Source organism: Lynx canadensis, chromosome D4, assembly GCF_007474595.2.
Source record: "Lynx canadensis isolate LIC74 chromosome D4, mLynCan4.pri.v2, whole genome shotgun sequence".
Classification (NCBI taxonomy): domain Eukaryota; kingdom Metazoa; phylum Chordata; class Mammalia; order Carnivora; family Felidae; genus Lynx; species Lynx canadensis.
In genome coordinates, this window is record NC_044315.2 from 32116883 (window position 1) to 32133638 (window position 16756).

The following is a 16756-nucleotide window of genomic DNA, read 5'->3' on the forward strand; positions in this document are numbered from 1 at the left end:
TGACCTCACATCAGATAAGACTTTCACACACAGCATTGCCTGCCACCACAAAGACACGCTTAGTATGCCTGGCTAACATGAAACTTTATTCAGAGTCATTATTTTACATATAGACAGACACACAAACTTGCATACATGCACACACGAGCGTACACACAGATTAGCTAGTCCATCTAATGAATGGGAGAGACCCAGTATATCCAATGACATATAATATAAAATAGGAATACAGAGAGCAATGCTCCAAAGCACTGAAAGTTGAAAAATGAGGAACAAAATGAAGTGTCCACCGAAAAAGAATGATTGGACACTATACACACATAATACTATGCATTTACTAAAAATGATGGATAAAAGAATATTTCCTGACATGGAGATGTTCCCAATATATTAATTTTAAAAGTACAATGTAAAATTCCTTGATCCCATTTTTATAAATTCATAAAAACAATTAAACCAAAGTGTAAACTATAGTTTTCTCTGGGTGGTTTTTACTTCCTTTTTATTTTGTATTCTGAATATTAAAGACCTCTGCTACCATTTATTAATCACTTTATATATCAAGAATTTACAACCTTACACCTTTTCATTGTACAAAGTGAAAAACTCAGTCAACTGTCAAAAAAATAAAATCACTCATTATCCCAAAACTCCATTGTTATAATAGTTAACATTTACATACATTTCTTTTCTGTGTTTTTTCTTTTTCTCTTTTGTGACAGGCACACTCAACTATTATGCTGTCCATTTTTCTGTTGTGTTGTCTGTCTCTTGTTGATTTGTGACTTTTCTTTATAATTCTTTTTTCTCCAGCTTTATTGAGGTAATCAAAGCTGTATATACTTAAAGTATGCAATGTAATCATTTGATATATGTATACATTGCGAGATTACCAGTTGGTTAATTTACTCTCTTTTCTACATCATATATATGAGAGTAAATTAACTCATATATATACATATATGAGATATATATATATGAGATACATATATATATATACATATATATATATGAGATACATATATATATATATACATATATATATATGAGATACATATATATATGAGATATATATATATGAGATACATATATATATATATGTTCATATATATATATATATATATGTTTATTTTCAGGGGCACCTGGGTGGCTCAGTTGGTTAAGTGACCAACTTTGGCTCAGGTCATGATCTCACAGTTTGTGAGTTTGAGCCCCGCATCATCACACTCTGTGCTGACAGCCCAGACCCTAGAGCTTGCCTTGGACTCTGTGTCTCCCTCTCTCTCTCTCTCTGCTCTTCCACTCACGCTGCCTCTCTCTCTCTCTCTCTCTCTCTCTCTCTCTCTCTCTCAGAAATGAATAAACATTTAAAAAAATAATAGCAAATTTTTATTTTCAAAGAGAGAGAGTACAAGCGACCAGGGAGGGGCAGAGTCCCAAGCAGACTCTACACTGTCAGGGCAGAGCCTGACATGGGGCTCAAGCCCACAAAACCGTGAGATCATGACCTGAGCTAAAATAAAGAGTTGGATGCTTAACCTATTGAGCCACGCCAAGTGCCCCCATATTTATATTTACAGTAAGACTATGCCCTATGTACATTTTTCTTTTTATTTTTTTAATTTTACTTTTTTGTTTTTATTATGTACTACATTGATACACTGCATAACCTTCTAGAAAGGGCAGATGAGCATAACTGAATTATTCTTCAGTCAGGAAAAGGCTTCTTCAATCAATATTCTCCAAACACTTTGACACATAGTAACGATTAACTCCAGAGATGTGCCTATCTCTTTGCATCAGAGTCCACTGATACGGATAATAGGCAACCCTTTTTTCCTTGCCCTCGTTACAGAACCTTTGGATGTACGCAGTGGCTCATGCCAGGGATGACCAAGCACACTACCATGATGCCGATCCCGGGCAGAATCTCGAACCACCTCGTGCTGCGGCTGCCAGGACCAAGCCCTTCCTTCCTGACCCCTAAAGGTGACCCTATCTCGGACCCTTCCCGGTAGGCTCCTGTAAATTTTTCTATACTGATTTTAGAAAATACTGATTTTCTATACTGATTTTTTTCTCTACTGATTTTCATTAACATTATTCCATAGACAATTTCTAATAACTTCATTATTCTACAACATAATTTTAATTGTTATGTGGTATTAAATCATTTTATTTACCATAAATTCCCTTCAAATTAAATATTGCTTTGTGTTTTAAATATTAGAAATAGCATAACAGTGAACAGCCTTCTCTTTGTCTTATTTCCTTTGGATAATTTCTTAAAAGTGTAATTTTGAATTGTATATGAAAATTAGTTTTAAGGTTCTCAGTATATATTGCCATGTCCCTCTCCAGAAAGAACATATCTGTATGTACTCTTAAGTAGTATAATGATTCACAGATTTCTCTGCATTATCATGACACTAAATATTAATATGCCCTGGGTTTCAACCTTAATTCTTTAACTTACTACCTGTGAACTGGGACAAGTAACTAAATCTCTCTGCCAATTTCTCTTGGTGATAACATCACCTATATCATGTTTTCTTTGCACTCAAAGGAGATTAATATATATAAAGTATTTGGAAACGGTAAAATCCTACCTAAATGTTAGTTGTTTTGAAAAGTTGTGTTTTTGGCACAAAAACAGACACATAGACCAATGGAATAGAATAGAAACCCCAGAACTAGACCCACAAACGTATGGCCAACTCATCTTTGACAAAGCAGGAAAGAACATCCAATGGAAAAAAGACAGCCTCTTTAACAAATGATGCTGGGAGAACTGGACAGCAACATGCAGAAGGTTGAAACTAGACCACTTTCTCACACCATTTACAAAAATAAACTCAAAATGGATAAAGGACCTAAATGTGAGACAGGAAACCATCAAAACCTTAGAGGAGAAAGCAGGAAAAGACCTCTCTGACCTCAGCCGTAGCAATCTCTTACTCGACACATCCCCAAAGGCAAGGGAATTAAAAGCAAAAGTGAATTACTGGGACCTTATGAAGATAAAAAGCTTCTGCACAGCAAAGGAAACAACCAACAAAACTAAAAGGCAACCAACAGAATGGGAAAAAATATTTGCAAATGACATATCGGACAAAGGGCTAGTATCCAAAATCTATAAAGAGCTCACCAAACTCCACACCCGAAAAACAAATAACCCAGTGAAGAAATGGGCAGAAAACATGAATAGACACTTGTCTAAAGAAGACATCCGGATGGCCAACAGGCACATGAAAAGATGTTCAGCGTCGCTCCTTATCAGGGAAATACAAATCAAAACCACACTCAGGTATTACCTCACGCCAGTCAGAGTGGCCAAAATGAACAAATCAGGAGACTATAGGTGCTGGAGAGGATGTGGAGAAACGGGAACCCTCTTGCACTGTTGGTGGGAATGCAAATTGGTGCAGCTGCTCTGGAAAGCAGTGTGGAGGTTCCTCAGAAAATTAAAAATAGACCTACCCTATGACCCAGCAATAGCACTGCTAGGAATTTATCCAAGGGATACAGGAGTACTGATGCATAGGGGCACTTGTATCCCAATGTTCATAGCAGCACTCTCAACAATAGCCAAATTATGGAAAGAGCCTAAATGTCCATCAACTGATGAATGGATAAAGAAATTGTGGTTTATATACACAATGGAATACTACGTGGCAATGAGAAAAAATGAAATATGGCCTTTTGTAGCAACGTGGATGGAACTGGAGAGTGTGATGCTAAGTGAAATAAGCCATACAGAGAAAGACAGATACCATATGGTTTCACTCTTATGTGGATTCTGAGAAACTCAACAGGAACCCATGGGGGAGGGGAAGGAAAAAAAAAAAAAAAGAGGTTAGAGTGGGAGAGAGCCAAAGCATAAGAGACTGTTAAAAACTGAGAACAAACTGAGGGTTGATGGGGGGTGGGAGGGAGGAGAGGGTGGGTGATGGGTATTGAGGAGGGCACCTTTTGGGATGAGCACTGGGTATTGTATGGAAACCAATTTACCAATAAATTTCATATATAAAAATAAATAAATAAATAAATAAATAAATAAATAAATAAACAAACGTTAAAAAAAAACCAAACTGAAGTTTTCTTTAAAAAAAAAAAAAGTTGTGTTTTTTCCCCTATTTTGATCTTTAAGAGGATTTACATATAGTTCTACTCAGATATTATTAGATATTTCTACTTGGAAAGTTTTTTTTTCTCCCCCTGGAAATTTATCACATCTTGTGTCAGCCTCACATTGCCTATTCTTCCTCCAACTAGATCCCCCAAACAAACTAGTTTCTCTTCCGGAATATTCTTATTCCTTCAGAGGTACTCTGCCAATTGTCAAAGTAGAAAATACAGTTTTTTTGAGCTCAAATAATGATTAATTCCCATAGTCTTCCTTCCAATGCCTTATATCCACCGCTTGTTCTTTATCGCCTTACTGCCCTGATGCTGTCCTTAGAACAGGAAACTATTGAATATCTGTGGTGCAGATGTGTGCTGTATTTGACTTCCTTGCTTAAATGGGGATGTCTCCCCATTACCTGCAGGAAAAAACCCCATACCTCCCAAGCACAGTCCTTCATACCAGAGACTGTGCTGTTCCTTTCATAAGAGACTTTGAGATTTAATATTCTCTTCCCTTGCTCATCTTTTCTCACTGTGCTCATCACTTCATAAGCCCAAACTTGGGCTGATGCTAACTAGCACTGCTAAAGGTAGAGAGATATAATTTTTTCTTGCAAAAAAATAACATATGATCCCACTTCTTTTACTTGTGAACTTCCTTTATAGTCTACACATTTTCTACAGTACTGAAATAACTGGCATTAAAGGTCTTAACAAGCATCTATTTAAAAAATTCAGTTCAGTGAGTCTGAGGCCCAAGGATACTAGAAAACCTCATTTCAGGGGAAAAATGTTAACACGGGGCCTGCTGTAATACATGCTTCAATTAGACAAAATACACTGATTAAGAAAGTGTGTCTGTAATCTACATTTTTCTTTATTTCTTTTCTTTTTTAAAGGTTTTATTTTTAAGTAATCTTTACACCCAATGTGGGGCTCAAACTCACAACTTCAAGATCAAGAGTTGTGTGCTCCACCAACTGAGCCAACCAGGTGCTTCTACATTTTCTATATTTCAACTGACTATTTAACTGAATTCATTTCTGTTTCTTGTTGTATTTTAATTTTTTTTTTTTAAAGCATCTGCACATCCAAGAAGGCATTTTGTCTGGCTCAAACAGGATGTTTGACATATTCAACTTGGCATTAACATTTATTCAAAATAATCAGTATTTTCATGATTTGGGGCTGTGACTTCCTCGTAGAATTGAGAAAGAAGATGATGGTGGGTTTTGAGGTAGGACAAACATTCATTAGATTCTGTCATTTTAATCCCAGTGCCAAAGTTACACAAAACAGAAATAGGTACAAAAAAAATATAAGTTTTTTTTTATATTAGTTACTGATGTTATCAGCAGTAAAAGATTTGTAACAGTGGACCCCAGAAAATAAAATTCTGGACCTGATGTAAATTTTCTTGTAAGAGCCCCAATGTTTGTATTCTTTTGAAGCTATGTTGTCCATTTATTTTCACCTCACGTTACCGGAATTTGTTGGCTCCGTCTCTATGGAAACCATTCAGAAGGATGATAATGTGAAATCTCATGTGCACAGCCCTCTCTATCAGTGCTGGTGAGGTACAATATTACCCTGTGATTCAAATCCGCTTTCAGTAAATGGAAAAAAATAATATGTAAAATGTGCCCAAAAACCAGGACTGAAAAGCACAAACAACATTGGCTCCCTCTCAAAATCCTGGCTGCTCCTAAAGTAAATTAACACATCCACTCACAGCCAGGAAGCAATATGGTGAATATTCTCTATGGCCACCAAGAGTGAAGGACCCTGGCCACTATTCAGAAATGCTGAAGCTCATTCATGTACTTTTGAGGCTTATTTTGTAAGGGGAAAGAGAGACAGACCATTTGCATTTGGAGTTTATCATTCAAACTTTTATCAAAACCATAGTGGAAAACATGCCTCAGCAATGCAAATACATTCTCTCACACATACCAAAAGCAAAGCAACAACAACAAAACACAAACAACTCTACCTCTTTGATAGTTCTTTCCTGTTCTCTTACTAATGAAGGAATGGAGCATGTTCAAACTAAAAGGGAGAATGGATCCCTGTGGCCAGGGATCTGGCGCCTATAATGATGAGACACAAGTAACTGCATCTAGGACAAAGCACTCTGAGCAACCAGGTCTGCTTTGCATTCATGCAAAAGCAGAAAATGATGCAAAGGTGCTGTGCTCCCATACATGCAGGATAACTTCTGTGCTGACCCGCACAAATGCCTTTTTCCTCAGAACTACAGGTCTGGACTTGAGGCAGCAGATAACTATCATCTGTACTGATAGCGAAACACACCTCCAGCCCCTCACAGACTCAAACACACAGAAACCAGTTATGCTTGTGGGTGGTATGCAGGCAAGTATAAGTTCCCATGTCATAAACAGTAGCCACAGCAGGTTTATTCCTGGTGCTAAGAACATTTCGTGCAAAGTTTAAGTAGGACATTTTCAAAATGCCAAAATTGTCAAAAAATTTGTATTCTTAGATGGGTCTGCATCTTTGTATGTGTCTGTGCATATGTGCATGTATGTGGTGTGGTATGTGTACAAGAGGTAGCTCGATGTTTTAAGGAGAGAATGAGGGGGTAGGGAGGGAGTGAACAGGATCTCAGTGGAATCAGGGAAATGAAAAATTACAAAAATCAGAAAGGAGTGTGAACTCATCTGGTTTTGCTAACTGGTGCTCAGAAGTTAGCTCTTTCCCTCCCACAGAGGGCCCTATCTTCATGTGCTGACTACAACAAAACAGTACATTTTTTGGCAGCTCCTGAGTTTTTGGGGGGTATGAGGGTTACATATTTGTTTTTAAGGTAAAAAAAATGGATTAATCAATGTCTCAATAGTCTGTCCTAGGGTGGCGGGTAAAGAGCCACTTATATAAAGCCATTATATAGAAATGAGAATTCTGATCACTGAGAATTCAAATTAAATTTAAAATTTATTGCTGTGGAGGATGTCCTTTGGTATTTCAAAAGCTCACGTTGGGGCAACTTATGATTTCCCATAGGGAAGCCTACCTTCCCTTTATTAAAGTTGATTTTTTTACATATGCTAACCTAAAAGACAATCTTTACATCTTGCTATAATTACCTTTGAATTGCAGAGGCAATTGCTTACTCTATCCTCACATGATAATTGGTAGTACTAGAAATTAAAGTTACTTCTTATATCATCAGGTGCCAAGCATTGAAACTTGTTTTTAAAATTTTGCTTACTGTTTTTTTTTTTTTTTTTTTTGAGAGAGAGAGAGAGAGAGTATGAGCTAGGGAGGGGCAGAGAGAGAGGGAGACACAGAATCTGAAGCAGGCTCCAGGCTCTGAGCTGTCAGCACAGAGCCTGACATGGGACTTAAACTCAGAACTGTGAAATCATGACCTGAGCTGAAGTCAGAGGCTTAAAGGACTGAGCCACCTAGGCGCCCTAGGAAATTCAATTTTATCTGCCATTTCCTCCTTTTCTTTGTTCTCCATATCACTATGGAGGGGAGAGTGAAATTGGGGCTCCAGGAAACTGAGTAAATAGGTTTCTAGAGATTAGGCTTTGATAAGATTGCCGTTTTCTTATAATTTACTAAGATATTGAGCAGTGTAGTAGCAGAAAGAGGGAGACAGAGGATCCAAAACAGTCTTCATGCTGTGAGTGCAAAGCCCAATACAGAGCTTGAACTCACAACCCTGAGATTGTGACTGAGCTGAAATCAAGAGTCGAACCTTAACCAACTGAGCCACCCAGGTGTCCCTTGAAACTTATTTTTAAATATTAACTGGCACTATATATATTAACGTAAAACCATGTTAATTTACTCAATTTTTCAGCTTGTACTTCCTGGTATGTCTGTGTAAGAAGCCAATTGTGTATTATTACAGTTTCAGGTTATTTATATTTGATGTTTTATAAAACTCAAGTACAGCTATACTTATGGACCAAAGAAATGGCATCTGCATACTTGTTATACGTGCCTACATAATTAAAAAAAAAAAGTTATTTCTTACAGCAACTAACTCAAAAAAAAAAGTCATCTGGGAATTATCATTGCCTCCACACTTCTGTTTCTACACCAGAAATAAGTGCATACATTCCTTTTGAGACATCAATTGAAATACAATTTCATATTCAAACATTCACACTTCAAATAAAGTGTATGCGATGATAGTGATCCAAAACCAAGAGAAAGAAAGGCCCAGGCATCGCCATCTTTCCTCCTCTATAGTCAGATAATATTTCCCACTGGGTAGAAGCAGCAGATGGCCTGGTCTGCTCTCAGGCTCCTTTGGAGCCATGACCTCTGCCTATCAAGAAATATCCAAGGTGTTTTCTTATTTAGTATTGAGATGTGAACCTCTGTTTTGTTCTTCCTATCATACAGCCAACTGCAACGGAAAATAGCAAAATAGCATGGATGTGGACTTGGGTGTTTTCCTTAAGTGTTGGGGAAACACTTTCAGAGTTGTGCAAACAGTAGCAGCAAGAGTGGGCAGAACAGGGGAACACACACACACACACACACACACACACACACACACACTAGCACGCACACCCCTAGAATAGGAATGAGTTTCCTAATTGGTGAGATAAGAACAGAGCAAGCAACTGAGTATGTGCAGCTCTATCCCTTCTTTTACTGTTTCTAGAAGAGCCTGTTCACAGAATACATGTGTTCTCTTTCGCTACAAAGTGTTAAATAATGAAGCTGATATTTTAATCTCCATTTACCTAATACTATGTCTGCTTTTGCCATTGATTATGAACACAGAATATTGGGGGAAGGAGGTAAAGGACACTCCTAAAATCCTGAGAAGGCAATGGACTAAGATTCAGACTCACAGAGTAAGCTCAGACATAGGCTTAAAAAAAAAAAAAAAAAAAAAAAAAAAAAAAAAGACCTTAAAATCCCAGTGTCTCCGAAGAATAAAGCCCTGAATCTGTCCACCTACAAGTTGACATCTTGCTCAATGTGCTTACAAAGACAGAATGAACATTATATTTTGAACAGATTAACACCATCGACATTTTAGAGCTCTAGAATGTTTTAAGGGAATAAAAGTGGGAAGAACCTCAACATTTTCTTTACATTTAAGTAAGGAAATTTCCCAAACCAGAGAAAGCCAGGTAGGTTCCTAGAGGTTAGAGACAACACAGGAGTGTAGGTGTTAGTGTATAAGTTCTGATGCTCCAAGGGGGAGGAGGGCATGGGAAAATGGAGGGGAATAATGCAAATCAAAACACAGTACTCCTGTATTCAATCAACTAATACATTACCATCCTGCATTCTCCAGTAAGTTCCGCAAAATCGTCTGTGGCACAGAGCAGTTATAATAGCCCATGCCCATATACGATCTCCAGATCTGGTTTTTGCTGGAAATGGCATGCAGAGTTGTTAGGATTTCATTTTCACCTGATTGTAAGAAAGAGAGAAATATTATAGGCAAAAAATATCGCAAAAGAGAGCTTTAATTATAGTTGAAGACCTTTATTTCATTTGAATATACCCTATATATGAAAACAGCTATCTGGAAAATATAAGAATCAATCCCTTAACAACACTAAGGACTAAATGTAGAAATCTCAAAAATCTACAAAATAGTACTCAATTACTCCTCCAAGTTGGTTCCTCACAATTTTTTTTTTGGCTCCCCTTTTTTGGCTTTGTTAGAATTACCCAATTTTAATACTTGCCTCATTCCAACTTTCCTCTGGTTCCTTTACATTTCTGTGGTATTTACACCAAATAAAAATTCAGTTTTCTCTTAGTAAAGTACTGTTTTCCCTTTTAAATTGCCTTATACCAATATTGGCATAAGTCTTAAAAATACATGACCTATATTTTTCTCTAAAACTCCTCTACTAACTCTGATGCTTTTCCCTTTGTATCACTGACAGGGCTACTTATTTATTTTTTTAAGGTTATTTATTTATTTTGAGAGAGATAGAGACAGCATGTGCGAGCAGGGTAGAGGCAGAGGGTGGGGGGGAGGGAGAATCCCAAGCAGGCTCTGAGCTGTCAGCGCAGAGTCTGACATGGGGCACAAACTCACGAACCATGAGATCATGACCTGAGCCAAAACCAAGAGTCAGACACTTAACCGACTGAGCCATCCAGGCACCCTTGAAAGGGTTACTTATAAAAAGCTCTTCACCCAACAGTGTAAAATATTAGTTGTCATAAAAGATGTAGTTAAAAAAAAATGTTTTTAGTGTTTATGCATTTTTGAGAGACAGAGTGCGAGCAGGGGAGGGACAGAGAGAGAGAGAGAGAGAGAGACCAAGTCCGAAGTAGGCTCCAGGCTCCCAGCTGTCAGCACAGAGCCCCATATGGGGCTTGAACTCAGGAACTGTGAGATCATGAACTGAGTGATAGTAGAATGCTTAACCAACTGAGCTGCCCAGGCACCCCATAAAAGATGCAGTCTTAACCAGAATTCCCATTAGAGCATTTAGATAATTGAAAAGGAAGTACAAAGTTTTTGGTACAGGTGCGACCCTATTTGGGGTCATTCATATAATAATAACAAAATAATAATCGCATCTGACATTTGAGCATTACTCTTTGCCAAGAATTGCACCAAATACTTTTCATGCAGCTAAGGAATCTAAGGCATGAACAGGATCACTGGCCCAAGGCTACATGGCTTTTAAATTGAATGGTTACAACCCAGTTTATCTAACTACAGATTCTACACTTTCCCTCCAGGTACAGACCTGCTACAGGTACAGCACTTATACTAATAGTTTCCAGATACAAATGACCTTACATGGTTCTTTCTCTGCCTTTCTGCATATAGATGCATCATGCTGCTAAAAATTTAACTACTTGGGCAAATGTCTGGCTCTTCTAAGATCTTCTCAGGGACTCAGTCACTTACATCTTAGAATTATCTGATTTTATTGTTACTATATCAGAGAAAAATATACAGCCGTCTCTAAAATGGCCAACTGGCTAGAAGGATGCTTCACTTTCTTTTAACCTTTCTGAACTCTATGTGAATATTTCTCTCATTACTCCTTTATCCTCAAAGAAAGCACTTTTACCCTCCAATCTACCTTCCCACTCCACATGCTTTCACAAGAAATATATTTACAAGAAATGTATCATTTTGCCAGACTAAGTTAAAGAAAGAGAAGACAGGGTTTTTTTCTTAATTTGTTTATATTTTAGAGAGAGAGCGAGACAGAGCACGAGCAGGGGAGGGGCAGAGAGAAAGGAAGACACAAAATCTGAAACAGGCTCCAGGCTCCAAGCTGTCAGCAGAGTCTGACGCGGGGTTTGAACCCACAAACCATGAGATCATGACCTGAGCCGAAGTCGGGTGCTTAACTAACTGAGCCACCCAGGTGCACCAAGAGAAGACAGTTTTGTTACCTGAGTAAATATCATTCAACTGACTTATGATAGACAACCTTGCCTTATTCCATTGAAAGTCTAGGAATATGTGAAGTTCAATAAACCAATATCTGAGGAGATATAGCATCCTTAGCAATTATGCAAGAAATCCAATCACTTACCAAAGTCTTAGGATAGAGTGATTGAGAAGTCCATTAGGAGCTGGGATAGACTAGCAGTGCCTGGCAGGCCCACTATTCAGCAAGGCCAGCTTCAATTAAGATCTTATAAAAGAGGGACGGGTCCCTTTTCCATATTATGTCATGAGGACAAAAGGTCTAGCATCCAAATGACAACAGTCTGTGAAGGACTTTATCTGTCAAATCAAGAGTTTAATGTTTAGGAGTAACAGAGTACTAAATAATATGATCTTTTCTACATTATAGAAAGAAAATTGTAATGATACTGTGCCTAGGTCAGAGAGGAGACCCTGGAAACAGGGAGGTATGGTAAGAAGCCAGTACATTAGTCCAGGAGGGAGATGGGCAAAGAAGTCCTGTGAACTGTGTCCTAAGATGTTGAAGTCCTAACCCCCGATTCCTGTAAATGTGATCTCATTTGGAAATAGGGTTTCAGTAATGTAATCAAGTTAAGATGAACTCAGGCTATATTAGGGTCAGCCCTAATTCAATGACTGGTGTCCTTGTAAGAAAAGGGAAATGTGGATATAGAGCAACACATCACCATGTAATGACAGAAGCACTATAGGATCAACAAGCCTTGCTTCTCAAGCTTGACTTTTTTTCTTATTTTAGTGATTAAAGTTTTTCCCCCCCTTAAAAAATTGGACTGAGGATCAAGTGAATTAATGGGAATTGCAGGAAGAGGAACCCCAGAGACATAATAACATGGCTGCCGTCAACTGAGTACTACCCCTCTCTGTTCCCGTAATTTTTCATCTGGAGCTCTTGACTAGTAACCTCTATGCTTCTGGGTCTTCTCTATAATTAATTCTTTTGCTCTTCACTTATGCCAGTGGGCCTTTAAATTTCTTCAAGTGTTTCATTCAAGTGTGTAAGGCATAATGGCAGCTATAAGGGATATAGATATCTATCTGAAGACCTTGAACTGATGTGGAATGTGCCAGTGGGTACCTGGCTAGTCTGGGTTCATGTCTTCTTTTCCTAACTGTTTAAGGCATATGGCCAAGACAGGACCAGGGCTTGGGTGGCAGAGGCTGCTGGAAAGAGGGGAGCTGGGCTCTAGTTGAGGCACCCACTGGGCTCTACCCTGGACAGCTCTGCTAAGAGGTATGAGAGAATGGGTTTTCCTGCAGAAGGAAAAATCAGATCCCTCCACCATTCTAGCTGAGATTTTGGGGTCTCCAGATACATTATCAGCATCCTTCATAACTGCCACTATCTCTTACACACTACACATACACACACACACACACACACACAGACACACACACAGACACACACACACACACACACACACATACACACACACAATACCCAGAGCATGAAAATGATCAAACTTGAGACAATGAAATTTCTAATCCTATAACAGATTTATTCTAGTCCTCACTGGACCAAACTGCCAAAGCACTCATGTGCTCTACCACTATTCAGCTTGGGGCTAACACAAATGTTCCCCATTTGGCTCTCATCATAGATGGTCTTTACAACCAATTTTACCTTCTCTTGGGAAGAAAGTGAGTTAATAGAATGTACACCAAGCTAATTGACACTGCTGAGACATCAAGAGTAGGGTAGTTACTTGGCCACACTTTTCAAAGTGAGAATGGTGTGGAAGTCTTTCTCATTCTCTCATCCATTGTTCATCCTGAAGACACTTCCCACCTGGAGACCAAGGCAGTTTGTGACTTGAAGAACAAAGCTGCTCCTTTATTGTGATAAAATCAAGACCTCAGGCTGCATCAGTCACATATCATAAAAAACATTCCCAGGCACACAGCTTAGTGGGTAAGTGCCTGAATTGTCTCAAATGTCTGTTCACTGCTCACCATTTCTCATACCCACTAATGAAATCTCACTTTGGCCCAATTAGCAAAAGAGCCAACCCCATGTATTTAGGAGTCCAGAGTTTGAATTACTATGTTAAATGATGCCAACCAAGATCCAATGGACATTGAGAAAAGGAGGAAAGAGGAAAGGTCCACAATTAGAGATCTACCTACTGAACTTATCTCAAATGGAACCTAGCAGAATCAGTCTCTAAGGGCAAGTTTTGGGGCATGATTGGTCTAACTAAAAGCCAAAATCCTAAGCATGCAAATCTACCACTGCACTTCACACTAGATTTAGATTCCTTTCTCTCTTGGAACAGAATTCCTTTCTAGGGAAAATAGTGTAGGATCTATAACTGTAAAGTGGAAGTCTTTTCCCCCTACCTAGTAAGAGAAGCATTATAAAGAGGCAGTTGTGCCATCCAAACCTTGGGCAGCATGGCCCAAGGAGAACTCTGCGGACAAGACAGAGAGGAAAAAAGATTCCATCTTCCCCAGAGCAAACCCCACAACAGTGCACATTCCTCACTCTTCCTTCCAATGTGACAAAAACAGCTTCCTTCTGTAACCAGACCCAATTCCAGTAACTGTTTTCCTTAATGAGAATGGCAGTGAAACTAGGGGGGAAATGAGACAGAAAGAGAAAGGGAGTGTCCATTAAGAAACACTTGGAGACAAGTGTCATTCTTCAAATGCTTTCCTATAGCCTCCCAGGGGAGCAGCTAGTCTCACTATTGTGCCCCTCCCCACCCCCAGCCATGAAAGTCCCCAGGCAATCCTTCAGGAATTCAAGCAGTAAGTTCTTTTCTTATGGAACAAACCCTGCTTCTGACCTTGTTTACTAGTCTGCCTCTGAGCATTGCATAATGCCCTGGTTCTAATGTACCAAGAACAGAGTTCAGTGGCCTGAGCCCTGAGTCCCTAAGAATCTACAGGTGGGTCTCACACTGCTCCTCTTGCTGTTCCTCTTTGCAAAATTCAGAATGAACACTTTCTTGTTACATAATTCCATGTAAGAGACTTTCCAATAGTGACTCCCTTCTGTCACCAGCACATAAAATATCAAGGAGGGCTTTGTACTAACCACTACACTAAATAAATACTTTCTAACAGGAATAAATTAATTTAGCTATTAAATACTCAGTGCACTCTAGGCCCAGATTATAATTTTTCATGTGTGTGAATTTTGACAAAAATTGGAAAAATATCATTAGAATAGACAGGCAGGCTGTATGGGTTAATATTCTTGTGGCTTCAAAACACATGCATACACACAGTTTCCTCTTATGCTTTAACCTATCACCCCTAACACATAACCCCATGATTACTTTTTGTGTCAGTTATATGAAAAAAATGTATCCATGCTTTGCTTCTGGTTTTTGACAATCTAAAAATATTAGGCATAAGTTTCCATTGAGAGTATATATGATTCTGCCATTTATATTAAAAAGAGAATACATATGTATATGCAATCTATTAACAATATCTCTTGAATGATTCTCAAGAAACTAATAAGAGGAGACTGAAGGGGTCTTGCTTTTTCCTATTTATCTTTGTTTTAAAATTTTGGACAATATTTCTATAATACTCAAAAACTAAAAATTAAATTAAAATGTTATGTGCAGAACAAAATCCTTCTTGGTGAAATCTATGAACGTAGACACCTATCAGTTGCCACAGTGGCCAAAAGTCCACAGAGCATTTTCCGAGAAATTCAGCAGCACCCAACGCAGAACAGTCACTCAACCAGTGTCAGAGCCTCCCTCCCACTCCCTGCCCTTCGTGTACTTGGCAAGATACTCAGAAAAGGTCGCCAAGGAAATCATCAGGACTGAAAACCAACACAGTCATATTTGAATTTGCCCAGAAAGACCTTTTTCTGCCAGAGACTGAAGGGGAAAGCTGGGGCCAGCATGTTAAGACACAGAATGCCTTAGCATATTTTTCTTGCCAACCTGCAGATCCTTGGCTTCAAAGCTGCTCAGAAAACAATTGGGTAGGGTCGAAGGTCTCAATCAAGATAAACAGACCATGAATATTCAGATAGCATTTGTCCGGACATTTTTGGATTTTCTGAATGGAAGCTGGAGTTTGTATACAAATTCCATGCTAATCTGTAGCCTTTCGGTAGCATCACCTAATCATTTGCAGCACCCCTCTCCCTCCCCCATAACACCCTGGCTTCAACCCACTTACCCAGCCCATAAACCCTACTCCCTCTTGTCAAGTTTCCTTCCCACCAATGAAAGATAGTTTCACAACCAAAGTCTGTGAATTACAGAATCTCTTTATTCCAGGAAGGTAAACCAATTCATAAGCTCTGTGTAGTGTAGAAAAATGCATGGAAACTCTTTGAATTGGAAACTCTTTGAGACTGGCAGAGGGACACCCACCCTACATGACAAGATGTGGTTGGGACAGCACCATGCAGGCCTGACTTGGGGCTCTGATCCACTTGGCCCTAATCCTGCCAGGTTCTTCCCCATCTTCTTTCTAAGTTAATTAACACACCATCACACCCAGACCCTCATTACCCTCAGGGGTTAGAGCCATCCAGCAGGTACCTCCAAAGTCAAAAGGAGCTGAGGCAAGTTCAGTCTTTGTTTGCAATGGCTCCTTGGTCCCTTGTCTCCACAGGAGACAGCTCTTCCCCTACAGCTCTTCTTATTCACTCAAAACATATATAAGATTCAAGATCTTACTACTAGCTGTAAGAAAACCAGAACATCCCACAGTGGGGAGGTGAAGAGAAGGGGCACCATGTCTCTTATTTTCTCCTCAGCCTTGGGTCACACTACTTTCTGTGAGAGGCCTCCTCCACCACATCTTTTCGTTTAATCTATGAACATTTTTTAAAGAAATATACAGAGAAACATTACAATTCATATTTATCTGGAATAGCAGTTTACCTATGTAATCAGGCCAAATGGTAAATTTGAAATCAGAATCAGAGTGCAAGTCCTGGATTATTTGTTTTTCCTCATTGCTGCCTTGCGGGGACATTGTTATAGCCAGCAGAACAAAACCAAGGGAAGAATATGTTCTAGGAGTCCAATTCAAACAATTTAACATGCTTGCAGGAAAGAGATCATTTTTTATAGATCAAAGGAATAGGCATAGGGAGAAATTTATAGTCCAACCCAGAACCTTACCCACTAAATTATAATCTCTTTATGAGCAGGGGCATAGCGGGTTGCTAGGCACATAGTAAGTGCTCAGAAAATATGGGTGGATCAAGGTGTTGCAATGAAAACTCAC

General features: G+C 38.9%; 1 protein-coding gene and 1 pseudogene across 1 annotated transcript in view; both read right to left on the reverse strand.

Moving 5' to 3' along the window:
• GLDC (glycine decarboxylase) overlaps positions 1-16756 on the reverse strand; it is a 102231-nt gene that overhangs the window by 71376 nt on the left and 14099 nt on the right. Inside the window, exon 3 of the mRNA XM_030294290.1 lies at positions 9405-9540. Coding sequence (XP_030150150.1) covers positions 9405-9540 — 136 coding nt within the window. The remainder of the gene's footprint in view (positions 1-9404; positions 9541-16756) is intronic.
• On the reverse strand, positions 1729-2131 carry LOC115499897 (annotated as a pseudogene).